The sequence below is a fragment of the Penicillium rubens genome (assembly GCF_028828025.1).
Source record: "Penicillium rubens strain IBT 27055 chromosome Unknown utg000001l_segment0_segment0, whole genome shotgun sequence".
Classification (NCBI taxonomy): Eukaryota; Fungi; Ascomycota; class Eurotiomycetes; order Eurotiales; family Aspergillaceae; genus Penicillium; species Penicillium rubens.
The window spans coordinates 2596493-2611644 of NW_026890599.1; the positions used below are offsets into that span (position 1 = coordinate 2596493).

Sequence of the window (15152 nt, forward strand, 5' to 3'; positions counted from 1 at the left end):
TGTACTTTCCTTAAGTTGAGATACCCTGCAGTCTGCTTTCTTTTTCGGATATCTACATATGTATGTACGCTAGACTCGACCATATCTTGATAGTGAATGCCCTTAAGAAACAATCAAAGGGTTGAAACCAAGCCCATCGTATTCACTAGGACATACTCACATGTTTGAGATCGACATACAAGCACTGTGGCTCTGGTGAATACACAAACCAGCTTTGGAAGGCGCAGGTGAAAAGGAAGACAAACCCCAGTAGTAGTGACCCAGCAGCAGGTGGCCTAGTGGTAACATGCTTCGTCATGTGTACCACGAGGGAAGTGCCTAAGATCTTCCACTACCTGACTGCTCCGGTTCGACTCCGGTCGTTCTCGAATTGTCATCTCTCTTTTTTTTTTTCCCTCCCTTCATCCTCTTTTTCTATCCTAGAGGTGTTTAGAGCCTCATGTCATAGTTGGTGCCTGAGGCAGTAAGGCCCCACCTAGTTGATAGCTCTTTCCCTCTCTTTCCTTTATTCCTTGTCCTTTTCACATAATACACCGGCAGCCCTGGAGCTCTCCTTTTGTTAACTGAATCACAAACAAATGCCACATCTTGTGCCACTTTGCCCACAAACCTTAACCGTTCCATATGAAGGCCAACACTTCGGCTACTTCTGAATGTCCTCAGACATACCAAGGATATAAACCATGGATATCCTTTCAACTCATATTTTGGGCAACTTTAGATATAAGAGATCATATTCTAGCCCAGTGTTGGCAACAATGGGGAACCTAAATCTAGATTTACTTGGTCTTGATGCCCTCCAAATTTCGAGGCCTAGACGCCTTGGCTCACAATCATTATTCCTAGAAGGGATGACAGAGAAACTCTGTGATATTCCCGAGGTCCCTACTTTGGGCATTGGGACACCCAGTTTGAACAGAGGCAACACCGACTTAGGCTTGAGGTTACCTAGGTACTCATACATGCTCAACTCATACATAGTCACGTGACCACTTATACTCATTGGGCATCAAGTTCTGCGAGGGACAACAAAAAGAAACACATCGTTGACTAATACGGAAGCTTGACGTCGTGTCAATTATGACCTGCCATGTTGATCTCCGATAATGGACGGTGAAGCCTGTGACTCACAGTTCTTCCCCGAGAGCACCCGATCTACTGTAACAGGCAACACCCAATTCACCCCGTATGCTAAATACATACTGTTTCTGTTCAATGAGAATAGAGATGGCAGGAGTAAATCCCCACCCTTCAAGGCTGGTTCTAGACCTCGCAACCAAGAATTAAGCCCTGCCGATTGAAAGCCGGTTAATCTTGGCAGGTGGCGATATTTGGACTAAACGGCAAAAGAGGGGGGAAAAACTTTAAGCATAACCCCATCCATTGGATGGAAATAACCTTAATAATCGGCTCCTTAAGTCAGCCGGTTCGCCCCCATCAGTTCTTCCCAGACATTTAACCGAATGAATTTCCACGGTTGATGACGAGTGGTTCATCCAGGTATCGAATGTCGCCTCTCAATAGGAACAGTCCTGACAGACATTGTTCGCTAAACGTGAATGGATAACTCGGCACTTGTGTACCTGTGTACCTGTGTACCTGTCTGTGATCGCTACGTACCTGCGCCATGAGTCCCCACGTGTACATCGTGCGTTGTACATGGATCTATAGCCCTATGACGAAAGTAAGATGATAGAATCACACTAAAACCTGAGTAATGACAACACCCGTTAAAGTGTTAGTAGCTAAAACCGCTGATCAAAGGCAAATTAATCCGACTTCGTCCTTTAAAGGAAAAATATCCAGCAAATCGGATCGAGGCTTCCAGGCGGAAATCTCGAATCGAAAATCTTGAAAGCCACTTCCCAAGGTTAACCCCTCAGTGGGCACTAAAACGCCATCCGACCATCCGACTGGCGGAGGATCGACGTTCTGTGCAACGGGCTTGCGGTGTGGAGCCGGATCTACGAATGGGAGATTTGCGTGTTGTGTCAAGGGCCCTGTCTATCGTTTGTTCTAGATCGTGATTATACTTGTTCTTTGTTCTTGGTGTTCCACTATTATTCGCTTCGTACTGATTATGATTTGTGACCATGTTCGGGGATTTTACCGGTTTATGCCTTTGCTCGTGCTCGAGTCTTGCTCGGGGCTCTTTTTTCGTTCTCTTAACTAGCTTTTTCAATTTTTCATTTTTCCCTAGTTGTGGCTTGAAAAGTTGATGTAATACTTGAAAAAGGTTTGAAGTAAAGATCGTTTATATTCGTGTATGTCCAAGATCTGATGATCATTTGTCTATTCGCAAGTCTTGTCTATTTCTCTCCCACACCGTATATATATAACTCCCATTTTCCCATTGAATCCAAGTGTGGAGGGTATTTCCGAAAAACCGTAAGAAATCATAGCTCGTGACGAGACATCCTGCCCCAGCGGGAATCAACCTGCTGTTGATGGGGAGAAGACATGTCGAATCAACCGAACATGTTGCATAACAAAAAAAATTCACCAATCTCATCTTAAAAAGAGGCATCACCATCTGGGGCGATGTATGAAAGAAAGAAAGAATCATCTGCCAGCTAGGACAAGATGCGATATGTTCAAAGGTATAATAAAAGAAAGGATGCACGGTTCAACCGGCAATACAAGCCATCACTGAGCAAATTTAGGACTGGCCAAGAGTGAGATCAAGAGCAGTGTCGATGGGGCAGCCGTGGGTGGCATGGTCATCAGTGGGCTTGAGGTAAGCGGCGGAGCAGGCGGTGTCACCAGCCTTGCAAATGGCCTTGGGGCAAGTGGAGGTCTCATCAGTGGGGATGACAGAGAAGCCGAAGTCGGTGAACTTGTTCTTGCCAGCCTCCATGTCGATGCAGGACATGTCCCAGAAGATGGTGTCGCCGGCCTCGGTGTACTCGAACTGGAGGACATCGTGCTGGTCCTGGTCGAGCGCCAACTTGATAGAGATACCGCCGCCGTTGGGGTTGGTGCGCCAGGTCTCGGAGTAGACGCCGCCGCCGCCCTTGATGGTCTGCATGGGACCGACGTCGCCGGCCACGGACCAGGCGTAGACGTCCTGGGCGAGGTTGTTGGTGATCTTGACACCGCCGCCGTCACGGCGGACCATGCCTTGCATGCCCTGGGGAAGGGCCGAGGCGATGGTGGAGAAGAGGGCAGCAAGGCCGAGAGTCTTGGTGAACATCATCTTGAAAGATAGAAAGATGTAGAGAATGATATAGTTGGAATATGAATTGAGTCTGGTCGACAGATGTAAGGAATGCAGCGAGAGTCAATCTCGAGACTGAAGAGAGTGAATAGAAAGAAGGAATGTACTTTGAAGTGAATGTGTTGAAGAACAGAAATCCTCGGGGTAACGAAGGGGTTTATATAGATTTTGGAATGAGAGAATGCATACAGACCGAGATAGATCCAGTTACTGAAAGAAAGCGTGCCCCTACTTCGAACCATGGATCGTTCCAGGAAATTGTGGGGCAATTGAAAGGCAAAAGGCGAAAAGGCAAAAAAAAAAAAAAAAAAAAAAAAAAGAAAAAAAGAAGAAATTCCAGAAAAAAGGAAAGAGTGGAACCGAAGGGTGCAAAGAACGGCGTCTCGCCTCCAGTTTCTGGAGAACCCGGACCGGTGAACAGTTGGGCGCGTAGTAGAATCAGACGATATATCAGATAATGTAAGATAAATAAGATAAATGCTATATTTAACATTGTTCTGTTTGCTGCATCTGCATTGCTACCAGTTAGGGCATCACCGCTACCCGTACAATATACATTGCATGTGCTATGCTTTACATAGTTATACGAGGTAGATGTAGATAGTTTGGGCGTGTCGGTTAGAGACATATCGCGTGTCTATACACTTAAAGTTACCATCAAATTGCCCCCACTAACCGCCTAAAAGCTACAACCGATAGCGTGGCAATAGTGCCCTCAACCCCTCGAACCCCACGTCACGGCCATCCGGCTGCATCCGAGGTTCTTCCAAACAGATTCGAGGACTTGGGTGAAAACCTTTGAACCAGCAGAATTCTATGGCAAAGAACATGGAAGAAGGTCGGCAGCGTGGCTGTACAGCCACTTAGCTCGCATTTTCGCCAGGAACCACTGGGGTTTTGGAGCTGGGTTCTATGGATGTGGTGTTTGGCCACCACAACCTTCTATCTCATTTTTCGGATTACATTCGGGGAAATAATGGGAGAATAGAAAAAGAAAAGTCAGAATCTAGAATTAAAGTCCAACGGGGTTTGAGGCAAATATCGAATAGAAAGGTGTGCGCTGTACTTCAACATCATAATGATGGTAGGGCATTACCAAGCAGGCCACTCTACCTACCTAGGTATATTGTACAATATTCGTATTCTAAAAGAATGCCAACTGAGCCAATTATAATATCTCTCTACATATTATTAGAGATTATTACTAGCAATTGCAGCAATTACCAATCCAACCGGACCAGGTGGCTCCTGTCCAGTGCTCGATAATTTCTATACAAACTTAGCCTTACTAGGTAGGTGGGAGTTGACAGCACAACATGTACGAGAATAGGAACCCCTGTGTCAACGAGACCCTCACCCAATGACATATTTAGCAACACCTCCACCAGACGCCTCTGACGTCGATCTGGGCGTACCTGAGTCTGGATTCCTCTTTGGCATCATGTTCTGCATTGTACATCATTGTACACAGTATGGAGTCTGGAGTAGTAATTCTCTCCATAATGCTACATACGTAACGTAACCTAAGTGGTCTTAGATTAGTGCATGTAGATTCGGAATCTCTAGTTCTGAACTAGTGAAGCCCACTAAAACCACCTTAAAATAGGTCTTGGACAATATCTGTGGAATGTATGACTATGGCATTTATTGCCATGTGCTGTGACACAAAGAACTCTCAATAATAAAAGCAACTACTGGTATACACAAACGATTTCTCCGATGTCTCACAATTATTCTGTTGTTTTCTTAAATTCACACTTGAGCTCAGGCCGATCGACTGCCCATCACTGAAAGTCAGCATCGGAGTTACCCGTGGACCTTCTCAAGCCTGGGTGGGACGAGTTGGATTCCTAACCCCTCCGCTTTCCTTCTTTGCAGCTTACCTGCAGTCTAGATCGCCAGGGGAACCAACCAGCAGAAAACGGTGCCTGTCAAGGGAGGGGTGGACGGAGGATCCCGGATCAGGCATCTACCAATACGGAGTGCGCATGGCCGACAAACTAGCCAATGCGCCCTCGCCGCCCTCCTCCTTCTTCCGATGACCAGCCAACTCCAAGTTAATCTGGCGGTGGATGTGCACCAGCCAGTCCACGTAGCTCTGGGCCTCGTTATTCCGGTCCTCCAGCAAGAGTCGGGCGAACTCGTACTCCGCCCCGTCCAGGCCTTGCCGGGCCAGTTGGATCGTTACGGACTTGGACCCGCGCACCGTCGACAAGTACTGCAGCAGATTACGCACCTGTGCATTCAGGTGCGTCTCAAGCACAGGCAGGGACGAAGTGTTGGGGTTCAGGCCCTGGAGGGAGTTGTGGCCCGGCCCGAATAGGTCTTCCAGCAAATTGGGCGAGACCTGCGCGTGTATCCAGAGTAGAATTGCCTGGCCGTTATCCACTATGTAGACACCGCCATCTTCGATACGAGAGTAGCTCGCTCGCATCGTGGGCGGGATTTGGAGCTGTCCGTGCTCGTTCGCAAATCCATCTTCCGGCTGCATGTTGTGCACGGGGATAATGCGAGGGTAGAGGTACAAAGCCATTTCCGTGCATCCCATTGACCGGATCAGACGCATGTCATGTATCCGTCGGTCTGATGACTCGGGGCCAGCCTTGAATGCTCTTGACTTGACCAAGCTGAGCATGTACATCGAAAATTCCTTCAGGTTCTCGGGTAGCACTAGCTGACCGGGTGGGTGCGAGCCCGAGAAGATCTTGCGGTATCCGCTGAAGATATCGACTGTCTTCTCTGAGATACTGGCTCGGATGTCCTTAAGGTTCTTATCCAGCGTTTTTGAGGCGGCTATAATGGTATCAGTATACATAGAGTCAACATCTTCTGACAGATTATCCGACTTACCCTCTTTGGCAATAACCGAGACCACGGCATCCTGGTCGACAAACTTCATCGTCTCCAGGCCCCCTTCATTCACCGCCGCCACAACGTTGATACATCGGACACGGCGTTGACCGTCTGCGGAAGTGTAAAGTAAAGCGGCTTGGAAGTGCGCATCCAACTTGGGATCAAGTTTACCGTCGTAGCTGAAGAGCACGCCAACAGCCTTGTCAGCATCAACACCGGCAATCTCCAGATCAGCGCCGAGTGTGTGCTGGACAAAGTTTCCGTGGTAGGCGGACACTTGGAGGCCATTAGAGCATCGGACTTTCATCAGGGTCTGATATCCAGTTTCACGTGTGACGGCATGAGCGATTTCCTTCCGCAGCTTGAGGAGGTCGCGTGGGGCATGGAAATTAGGGTAAAAGAAGGTTTCGCCTCCGGTGAGACTAGAGACGTGTCCTATGAACCAGGTTAGCTGATGCTCTGTATAGGGCGCAATGACGCATTCAACATACCAATTGTTGCCACATCGAGATATGTGCCACCAGGGGCTGCCATGAACAGATCCAAGCCCACGCCAGCTTCAGCCAACTTGCTTGCCGTCTTCTTCCAAGCTGGGTTTTCTGTAGTGAAAAGCTTACGTTCCGCATCGGTCCCATGGACCTTTGGATCTTCTCTGATAGCCAAGTGTCCAGGGCCGCACGTAGGTAAGCTAGCCACCGCGCAGACGATCTTGCCACCTGTAGCCTGCAGTGCGGAGAGAGCCGAGTTCAATGTCGGCAGCAAAGCCGACTCGGGGTTTTTGATAGAAGAGAAGATTTTGGGTATCCGACTGAGAAGAGAAGTGATCACAGACCTGCACATAGTTAGTGATCCGTAGAAGACCAGGAACAGGGAATCTCTTACTTCGATTCGTATGGGTCCACAAAGAGACCTTCGCTCAATGGCACAAATGGCTCATCTAAATCGGTCATAACCATCATTTGCGCTTGATCCAATGCCGCCTACAAACGTGTTAATAGACGACATCATCGCAGAGTGAGGAATACATACGGCCAGGTTGTAGAAGTGCACCTCCTTATCATACGTAACAATGCCGACCTTCGCTCCAACGGGTAATTTTCGTGAAGATCCATCGCCTTCGGTGCCCTCTGATGCCTTATCATCATCACCATACAGAGCATCCTTGATACCTGCGCAAACACCCTTGAGGAATCCCCGATGAACCGACTCCCGGCTGACATCGATCAAAAAGAGGGTTTGAAGGCCCACAGGCTCTTTGTTCCAGTACTCCTTCGGGACCGTAAATTCCACAGTTCCCATCAACAATTCAGGACGCTGCATGCGATCCACACGCGCACCGGATGGGTCGAGCGGCGCAAAGTATTCTGGAGGCGTATCGTTCGGGAACGTGCACATATTACAGACGAACTTGCTGCCACCAGATCGGAAGGACATAAATGGGTTGATATATGTTCGGCATCGCCGGCATCGCGGGGACCAACATCCCCGAAGTCCAGCACGGGGATTGGTTGTTCGCCGGGATCCAGAGGCGCGAGGGGCTGTAGGATCATGCCTAATGGCAAGCCGGTCGAGGTAAGGAAGTCAGAGGCGGAGGGGATGTTGTTGAGCGTTAAACGAGCGTATTTAGGAGAGGAGTTGCCCTGGTCCTGAGCTACGAACGGGATCGCCGCTGGTGGGGGGAGGTGTTGATCCATTGTCGGGTAGACATGGTTGAAATAGTACTGAGCGGGTAGGTCGCGCGATCGCGGGATGCTGGGAATATGCTCTGGGTCAATTCGGCCTGAAGTAGGGACAGAACCTGCGCCACTCTGTATACCAGGTATCGCAGCGACAGACTGCCCAGATACCAACCCCACCGCCGGGGAAACTGGTCGGTCAGCATGTTGGTTCAGGCCTGTGTTCAGGAACTGCGACTGTTGCTGCGGCTGCGGCTGCTGTAAGCCTCCTTGATCCATGCCAGTGTTAAACCCTTGCGCGGGGGGTGCTGCACCACCCCCGATGTCGTGGTGAGCATGACGGTGCTTCTTCCGGTGTGTCCTGGCCCCCGCATCTGCTGCAATGTCCAAACCGCCCATCTGAGAGGCTAGTCCTGCCATACCAGGATCTACTGCTGCGCCCATTGGTTGTTGTGGTGCATTGTATGCGATGCCGGGACTCGCCATACCCGGTTGTTGTGGTGAGCCGTAGGCGGGCCACTGATTCGGCGCTGGGTTGGCGTAAGGCGCTCCTGGTTGTAGAGGTGCGGCGGTAGGAGGATACCCAGCTGGGTATTGCTGAGGGGGAACCTGAGCCATGTATTGCGGATTGGAGGGGTCTTCGCTGGACCCCTGGCCCATTGTGTTATACATTGAAGAGTCGGCCATGGTGGATCATGCCGCGGGGTGTGAAAAGGCGAGAGAGGTCACACAAGGGTGGGATTGAGAAATGGAGAGAAAAGAGGCAAACTCTCAACAAATCATCACGTATGGAACAGAATTAGGGAATAACGAGTAACAAGAGACTCTTATGTTGACGATATACTGGATTGACCACCTAAACTCTCTCGGATTTACGTACTTCCGAGGTTCTTCACGTGGGCCCGTTGTACTGTTTACGAGTTGTACTTCTTCCTCTTCTTCCTCCTTTTCTTCCTCTTCCTTAAATGTTACTATTATAGAAGACATCCTCAAATGACTTCGAAATTGCCAATCTGTCCCTTTCTTAATAAAATGTAGTATGACCCGCTATTTGTCACCTCTGCATAACTCCGTGTTGGAGACAGACTAGTCGGAGACCATCCCACTCTCTGATGGTCCCAATACCATATATGGTTGGCACACCGGGCTTTGTCCTCGTGTCAGCACTTTAGACAAAGCAATTCGTCTTTGCCAGGCTTGGCCAATATTTTCGAAGGTCAATTTTACGCTTATCATATTCTCTCCAATCACGTCAGATCGCCCATCCTAGCTCCGGCTCAAGCTCCTTCGGGTATGGATTTCTTTTCCTGGCGTGTTCATCTCACCGTCTCTTTCCCGGCTTTGATGACTCCCCATAGCTCGGGTTCCTGAGCCGACTACTCTTCGTACATCGTAGGTATAATAGACAAGGCTTCTGTGAGTCCGGAGATTTCTCTTTCCTTTCCCCCTTATCTTTGCGCCCCCCTAAAGCTCCTTGCATATTGGTCACATACTCCTTATCATGGGCCTGACCGTAAAACCAGACCTGGATCGCAAGCCCGGGAGAGAAAGAGTAGATACACCAGCTCCTCTTGAACCTACAATGGCGACTATTCACGATGATGATGAGCTGCTGTTGGCTCGCATCGGCTATAAGCAGGTATTGGCGCCCAACGCCTTGCGACGATCATAGCGGGGCACAATCTGATAACGATCTACTCGCACTAGGAGCTACGACGAGAGTTCTCCAAATGGTCGACCGTCTCATATGCCATCTCTATTCTGGGAATCCTCGGCTCCGTGCCGGCGACATTTGGGGCGCCGTTATCGGCTGGCGGCCCAGCAACAGCTGTATGGTGCTGGTTGATCGGTTCATGCATGGCTATGTGCATTGGAAGCTCCGTGGCAGAGTTAGTATCGGCATATCCCACGGCGGGAGGGATGTACTTTGTCACAAAGCACGTCGTACCTCCCGATCAGGTCCCTATCTTCTCCTGGATCCAAGGTTGGTGTAACCTCCTTGGACAGACAGCAGGAGTCTCCAGTGTGGCATACACAGTCAGTCAGATGTTGCTGGCTTGTGTTAGTATGAATTCGGATCTTGTCGATGGCAAGTATTCGTATGCACCGTAAGTCATCCAGCCCAGTTGCTACCTAGATACGCTTCCAAGCTGATATCATTCAAGGACGGCGCTGGAGACCGTTCTAGTATCAATCGCAATTCTATGCATCCTTGGGGCGATTTGTTCATTGACGACGAAATCCTTGCATCGAATTATTCTGTGGTTTGCTCCCATAAACAGTGTGTAGCAAGGGGACTTCGTTATTGACCTTGTGCTGATGAGTTCACAGTTGGGGCGACTATCTGCATCTGCATTGCGCTGATTACCCTTACCCCTAATCTACAGCCAGCGTCCTGGGTCTTTGGCCATTTCACTGATGGCTCAGGCTGGGGCTCCAAAGTCTTTTCTTTTTTCCTAGGCTTTTTATCCGTTGCCTGGACAATGACCGACTACGATGGGACGACACAGTATGCGACCCAAAAATCCATTTCTACCAGTTTACATTCTAACCTTTCAACCTTATTGCAGCATGTCCGAAGAAACTCATGATGCCGCCGTGCGAGGACCAATTGCTATCCAAACAGCCGTCCTAGTATCCGGAGCACTTGGGTGGCTCCTGACCGTATCAATGTGCTTCTGTCTAACCGATTTTGAGGGAATTCTGACCTCGCCTACCGGCCTGCCCGCAGCCCAGATCTTCCTAAATGCCGGTGGCAAGCGAGGTGGCACGATCATGTGGGCATTTGCCATTTTGGTTCAATTCTTCACAGGTTGTTCGGCCATGCTGGCAGATACAAGAATGGCCTATGCCTTTGCCCGAGACGATGCGCTTCCATTTTCAAAGTAGGATCCTTCTGACCTTCGCACCCGATTCAAGTTCCGCACTGATACATTTTAGGTTCCTTTCCAAGGTCAATCCTAGCACTCATACCCCTGTCAATGCAGTGTGGTTCGTGGTTATCTTCAGCGTAGGTCTGAACTGCATCGCCATTGGCTCTACGCAGACAGCAACCGCAATATTCAACATCACTGCCCCCGCGCTAGACCTGTCTTATGTGTCTGTCATTCTCGCCCATCAGCTCTATAAACCGAAAGTCAAATTCATCGAGGGCCCCTTTACACTCGGCAAATGGGGTACTCCTATTAACTACATTGCTGTTGTCTGGGTCTTGTTCATCAGTACAATCCTTTTCTTCCCACCACAGCTTCCTGTGACGCCAGCGAATATGTAAGGCGCTTGGACCCGGTTCATGTCCAGATATGAAAAAGCATGCTAACATGTCCATACCCAGGAACTACGCCATCTGTGTCGGTGGCTTTATTGCGGCTTTTGCTTTGATATGGTGGTGGGTTGCAGCTCGAGGGTAAGAGACGTCTAAGACTAATCCATACTTTTAACATATTCAAGCGGATACTGACATGTCCTAACTTCTTTCTGTAGGAAGTACACAGGTCCTCAAACCAATGATATCATACGAGAAGTTCCCACTGAGGACGATGGCGATGATTCCGAAGAGTCAGGCGAGATCACTGTTTAGGCGACAGATTCGTCTCTTACGCCACTAGAACTTGTGGTCTCATTTTCCAGGTTATGGATTAGATATAGATAGATTACGCTCATGCTTGTTTGATGTTTTAAGCATTTAGAAATGGGTCATGTTAGTTTCGGGTTAACTTGTGCGTCGATGATAATAGAAGGCTACCGGCGCTATTAATTTAGGCAAGTAATGAGCTCGTTTGATTATAAATCTCTTGGTGTTTGGAAGAAACAAGTGGCTATGAATGCTTTGTCGGTCATGAAGTTATACACCGGAAAAGGATAGAAATACATGTCACGTGTATTGCCTAGCTGCCTGCAACAACAGCCAGGCCCTCATAGATTTTCTTTTTGACAGCAAGGAAGCTCCCTAATCCACGGCCAGAAGGCCGACCCAGTGAAGACTGCGCCGTTGCTTCGATTTCGATCTTGCCCGTTCCTGATTTGCGCACTGCTACCGACTTGTCAATGAGAAGCGTTCCCTCGCCTCGGAACTCGGCAGTGTGACCAGCGGATTGCATCAGCTTGCGAAGATCAGCCAATCGCAAGTCACCGACATGAAGAGGGCGAGCCATAGACCTGGTTCCTGCAGCCATGCTGGCTGGAAGAGTGTCAAGTAAAGGATAGACTTCCACCTTGTCGATTATTTTAGTGTCTGCTTGCCCTAATTCAGGGGCGACAGCGGAAGAGGCTGCTTCGTCTTTCAGCTGCTTCATCTTCTTGCCTGATGTTTCGACGTCCCCGATTTCGGCAGGCTCTGGTCCTCTCAACTGTGCCGTGAGAGCAACGACACCGAGGCTGCGGACGTGCTGCCAATTCAAGCGTCTAACGAGCGTGTTGCTCAGCTTGACATTCCAGGCATTCGTATCGACACTTGCATCGATGACTTCGCGGTTCGCGGGAGTGAAGATAATGGCAGCCGAGTCAAACGCAGGGTCAGACACCGTAGCGCCCAGCTTGACTGTCAGCAGTTTCTGGCATTCGGCTGCCAATGCTGACGTCTCTTCCTTCATGCCCCCAACCAGGATCAATTTCTGAGGTTGGATTAGTGGAATTAACATCTCCAAGCTGCGCTTATCGTGCAAGCCCATGAAGTCAATAAACGCAATTCTAGCGTTGATAGTGATGGTCTGAGTATTGTAAACAACCTTCGCAGGACCTTCGAATGACTGGCCTTCTACTTCGTCTTCGGACTCCGCAGCTACATCGGCATCTTCACCATCGGAGACAAGGCTGAGATCATCGTCATCAATAATCTTGCCATCAATGTGAGGACGTTTCCGTCCAGCTGCGCCGCCAGACAACTTGTGTCCATGGGGGCCGGCGGCATCATCCCAGCGTCGTTTTTGGCCCAGCTTAGTCTCGGCATCGGTACGCCGTTGCTGCATATCAATCTCTTCGCGTTCTTCGGCCCGGAGATACTCCTCTGGACGAATGAATTCTCCATATTCGTCTCCTTTCTTTCTCGGTGCCACATAAGGGAACATACGCTCGCGGCCCTTCTTTCCACGCACGTCGTAGTCGTAAACGTTCTTTCGACGAAGAAGGATGTTGATGCCTAGGTCTTCGTCGCTGACAGCAAGTTTGCTTCGAGTGGCGTGTGCAAGTGAGGCCGAAAAGTTCAGCGCGCGACCCTGGTGTTCAGGATCTGAGTCCTCGGAAGTGGTGGAGCTCGATCCGTCATCGAGGGCATCCGCGGCAGTCTCAAGGGTCTCCTGGCCAAGCGTTTGAGAGGTGTCTTGAAGTTGGCGCTTGGTCGCGAGATACTGCTGGTATATTAACTGCTCCCCGGTATCCAGAGGGGCTCGCTGCACATCTGTCCAGCACAATTCTCGTCCACCGCTGTGGACTTGTTCGATATGTTCGCCATCCGATCCTTTCTCAAGAGCCACGCCATCTCTTCTTTCCTCATACCACTGCCAAATCATGCTTCCAATTGTGGCCGAACTTTGTGATGGTTTCGACTCTTGAGTCTGCATATCCTTGCGGAAGGACTCCGTCATCAACAACAGATTGTTGGGTCCTTCGGCCACTTGTCGAAGTGCATGCTTTGAGAAGCCCCAGTCCATTGATGTATCAGATGCAAGAATTACTTTAGGTCCGGGTTCTGCCAAGAGCTTCTCAAGTCGCTTCTTGCGCTCGATGATCTTGAGATGTTTGAAAGTGAATGGGCCTCCACCCTTGCTGGTGCTCTTGTCCTGTCCACCCGTCCTTTGCCCGTTCGTGACATCTGCACTTTCCGCCGCTTCAAATTCGCGAACAATGTTCTCGTCCATCCACTCCAGCATGCTTCGGGCGAGTCGGATTGTGTTGGTAACCTTCTTTCCAGCCAGATACAACCCAGCGCCCTGAAGGACATCCTCTTTGTCGCCATTGGCGGCATCACGCCAAGAGTGTTCTAGTGCGTAGGCCAGTTCAAGAACTCGCGCACTTGTGTCTGTAGGAATGAGCACTGTTCCACCTTTCGCAAGGCTACTACGGATCATATCGAGCAGGAGATCGTCTCGCTTTTTCCGACCCCCCGAGGGTGCCAGCTTATCGCCTCCCGTTGTACTGCAGATCAAGGCTGTGGGTTTCCGCAACTGTTCAATGACTTCTGTTCCACTGGCGCCAGAGCCACCGAACCACGCAGCACCCGCGACCACGCTCTCACGGGCCTGGTTCCAATCCACTGCATAGACAATAGATTCCAAACCATGCTGAATATGCCATATCGTTCCACCGACCGTGTGACCGGCATTGTAGGCTGTGAGAGTAAGCCCATTCAAGGGCGGGGAGAAAGGTGATGGGAGCGGTTGGTGTGGTTGGGAATATTTGAGTGGCTGGATGAGAGAGAAGTATCGAGAAATTTCCTCCGCTGTCGGCGATTGAAGCAGTATTCGGCTTGCGCTGCCAGCGGCTTCGGTATCTCCGCCTGACACTGTCGCAGACCCTGCTGACGACGCGCCTGGCTCTGAAACAGAAGCCTTCGGTAGGAATGTTGCAGCAAGCGGAGCGGAGGCATAAAGGTCTTGCAGGAGCGTACGGCCGAAAGCGATGACAGGATTCGTTGCATAGATTGGGATTTGCGTGAAGAGAGGGAACGTTCGGCAGCAATGGACTAGGGCGCCAATATGAGCGGGCGTCGCGTGTGTCAAAAGGATGAGAGAAAGTGTAGGAATATGCCTGATGATAATATTAGCTCATCTGATTTCAAACAAGGAAACGCGTTGATCGCATGCTCACTTCTCAAGTTCCGCTAAATCAAGGGTATTGAACTTCTCATCCCAACCAACATCCACTAGGATCTTGATGCCTCCATCAAGCTCCAAGATAGACTGCGATGCCCTCGAATATGATGACTGGGCACCAAGGAGGGGAGTGAAAGTGAACATCTTGGGAATCTGCCGTTACTCACGGCAAACCTAACAGCCGCGATTGTTCTGAACCAGCGATGCGGCGACAGATCGGTTACGATCAATGCAGCTGTATGCCTCGAGGTATCTGGTCAATTCCAAGACTGATGATCCATTATGTCAGGGTGTCAAATTAATCCGATTTTCGCGAACAAAGGCGAGAGATAGTTACCAGACGGGTGAGCTGCTTGTTCGGTTTGCACGTGACGTCGAGCAATATAAATGCCGAACCTATTGTATAGATCAGGTCCTTCCATCAACACCTTTTAAGAGGTCTTATTTTTATTCTAATTTTAACTTATGCTTCACCTGTCTGCGGGTAACTACTGCCTTCTATATTGACTTTGGAAATTTATTGAGTATCGTGCAACAAAGCGTTGCCTTACGATTATGCCACGGGACTTACTACGTTAGACAACATATGCTTCGCTC

The 15152-nt window shown here is 49.7% G+C and overlaps 4 protein-coding genes across 4 annotated transcripts; 1 reads left to right on the forward strand and 3 right to left on the reverse strand.

Moving 5' to 3' along the window:
- Nucleotides 1-2659: 2659 nt before the first annotated feature.
- N7525_001029 (putative extracellular thaumatin domain protein) lies at nt 2660-3196 on the reverse strand (the record flags this gene model as incomplete). Its single annotated transcript, XM_002558337.1, has 1 exon — nt 2660-3196. The coding sequence occupies one exon, from the start codon at nt 3194-3196 to the stop codon at nt 2660-2662; it is 537 nt and encodes a 178-aa protein (XP_002558383.1).
- A 1990-nt stretch (nt 3197-5186) lies between these two features.
- Nucleotides 5187-8433, reverse strand: N7525_001030 (Sec23/Sec24 family protein; the record flags this gene model as incomplete). The annotated part of the gene is made up of 6 exons (XM_061211733.1): nt 5187-6010; nt 6068-6505; nt 6562-6902; nt 6953-7050; nt 7100-7434; nt 7479-8433. 6 exons carry the CDS (start codon nt 8431-8433, stop codon nt 5187-5189), a joined length of 2991 nt encoding a protein of 996 aa, XP_061070959.1.
- Nucleotides 8434-9328: 895 nt separating this feature from the next.
- Nucleotides 9329-11326, forward strand: N7525_001031 (uncharacterized protein; the record flags this gene model as incomplete). Its single annotated transcript, XM_002558335.1, has 8 exons — nt 9329-9385; nt 9454-9854; nt 9912-10027; nt 10078-10255; nt 10317-10631; nt 10687-11016; nt 11081-11152; nt 11230-11326. The coding sequence occupies 8 exons, from the start codon at nt 9329-9331 to the stop codon at nt 11324-11326; spliced, it is 1566 nt and encodes a 521-aa protein (XP_002558381.1).
- A 307-nt stretch (nt 11327-11633) lies between these two features.
- On the reverse strand, nt 11634-14699 carry N7525_001032 (cleavage polyadenylation factor subunit CFT2; the record flags this gene model as incomplete). Its single annotated transcript, XM_061211734.1, has 2 exons — nt 11634-14490; nt 14551-14699. The coding sequence occupies 2 exons, from the start codon at nt 14697-14699 to the stop codon at nt 11634-11636; spliced, it is 3006 nt and encodes a 1001-aa protein (XP_061070960.1).
- Nucleotides 14700-15152: the final 453 nt, after the last annotated feature.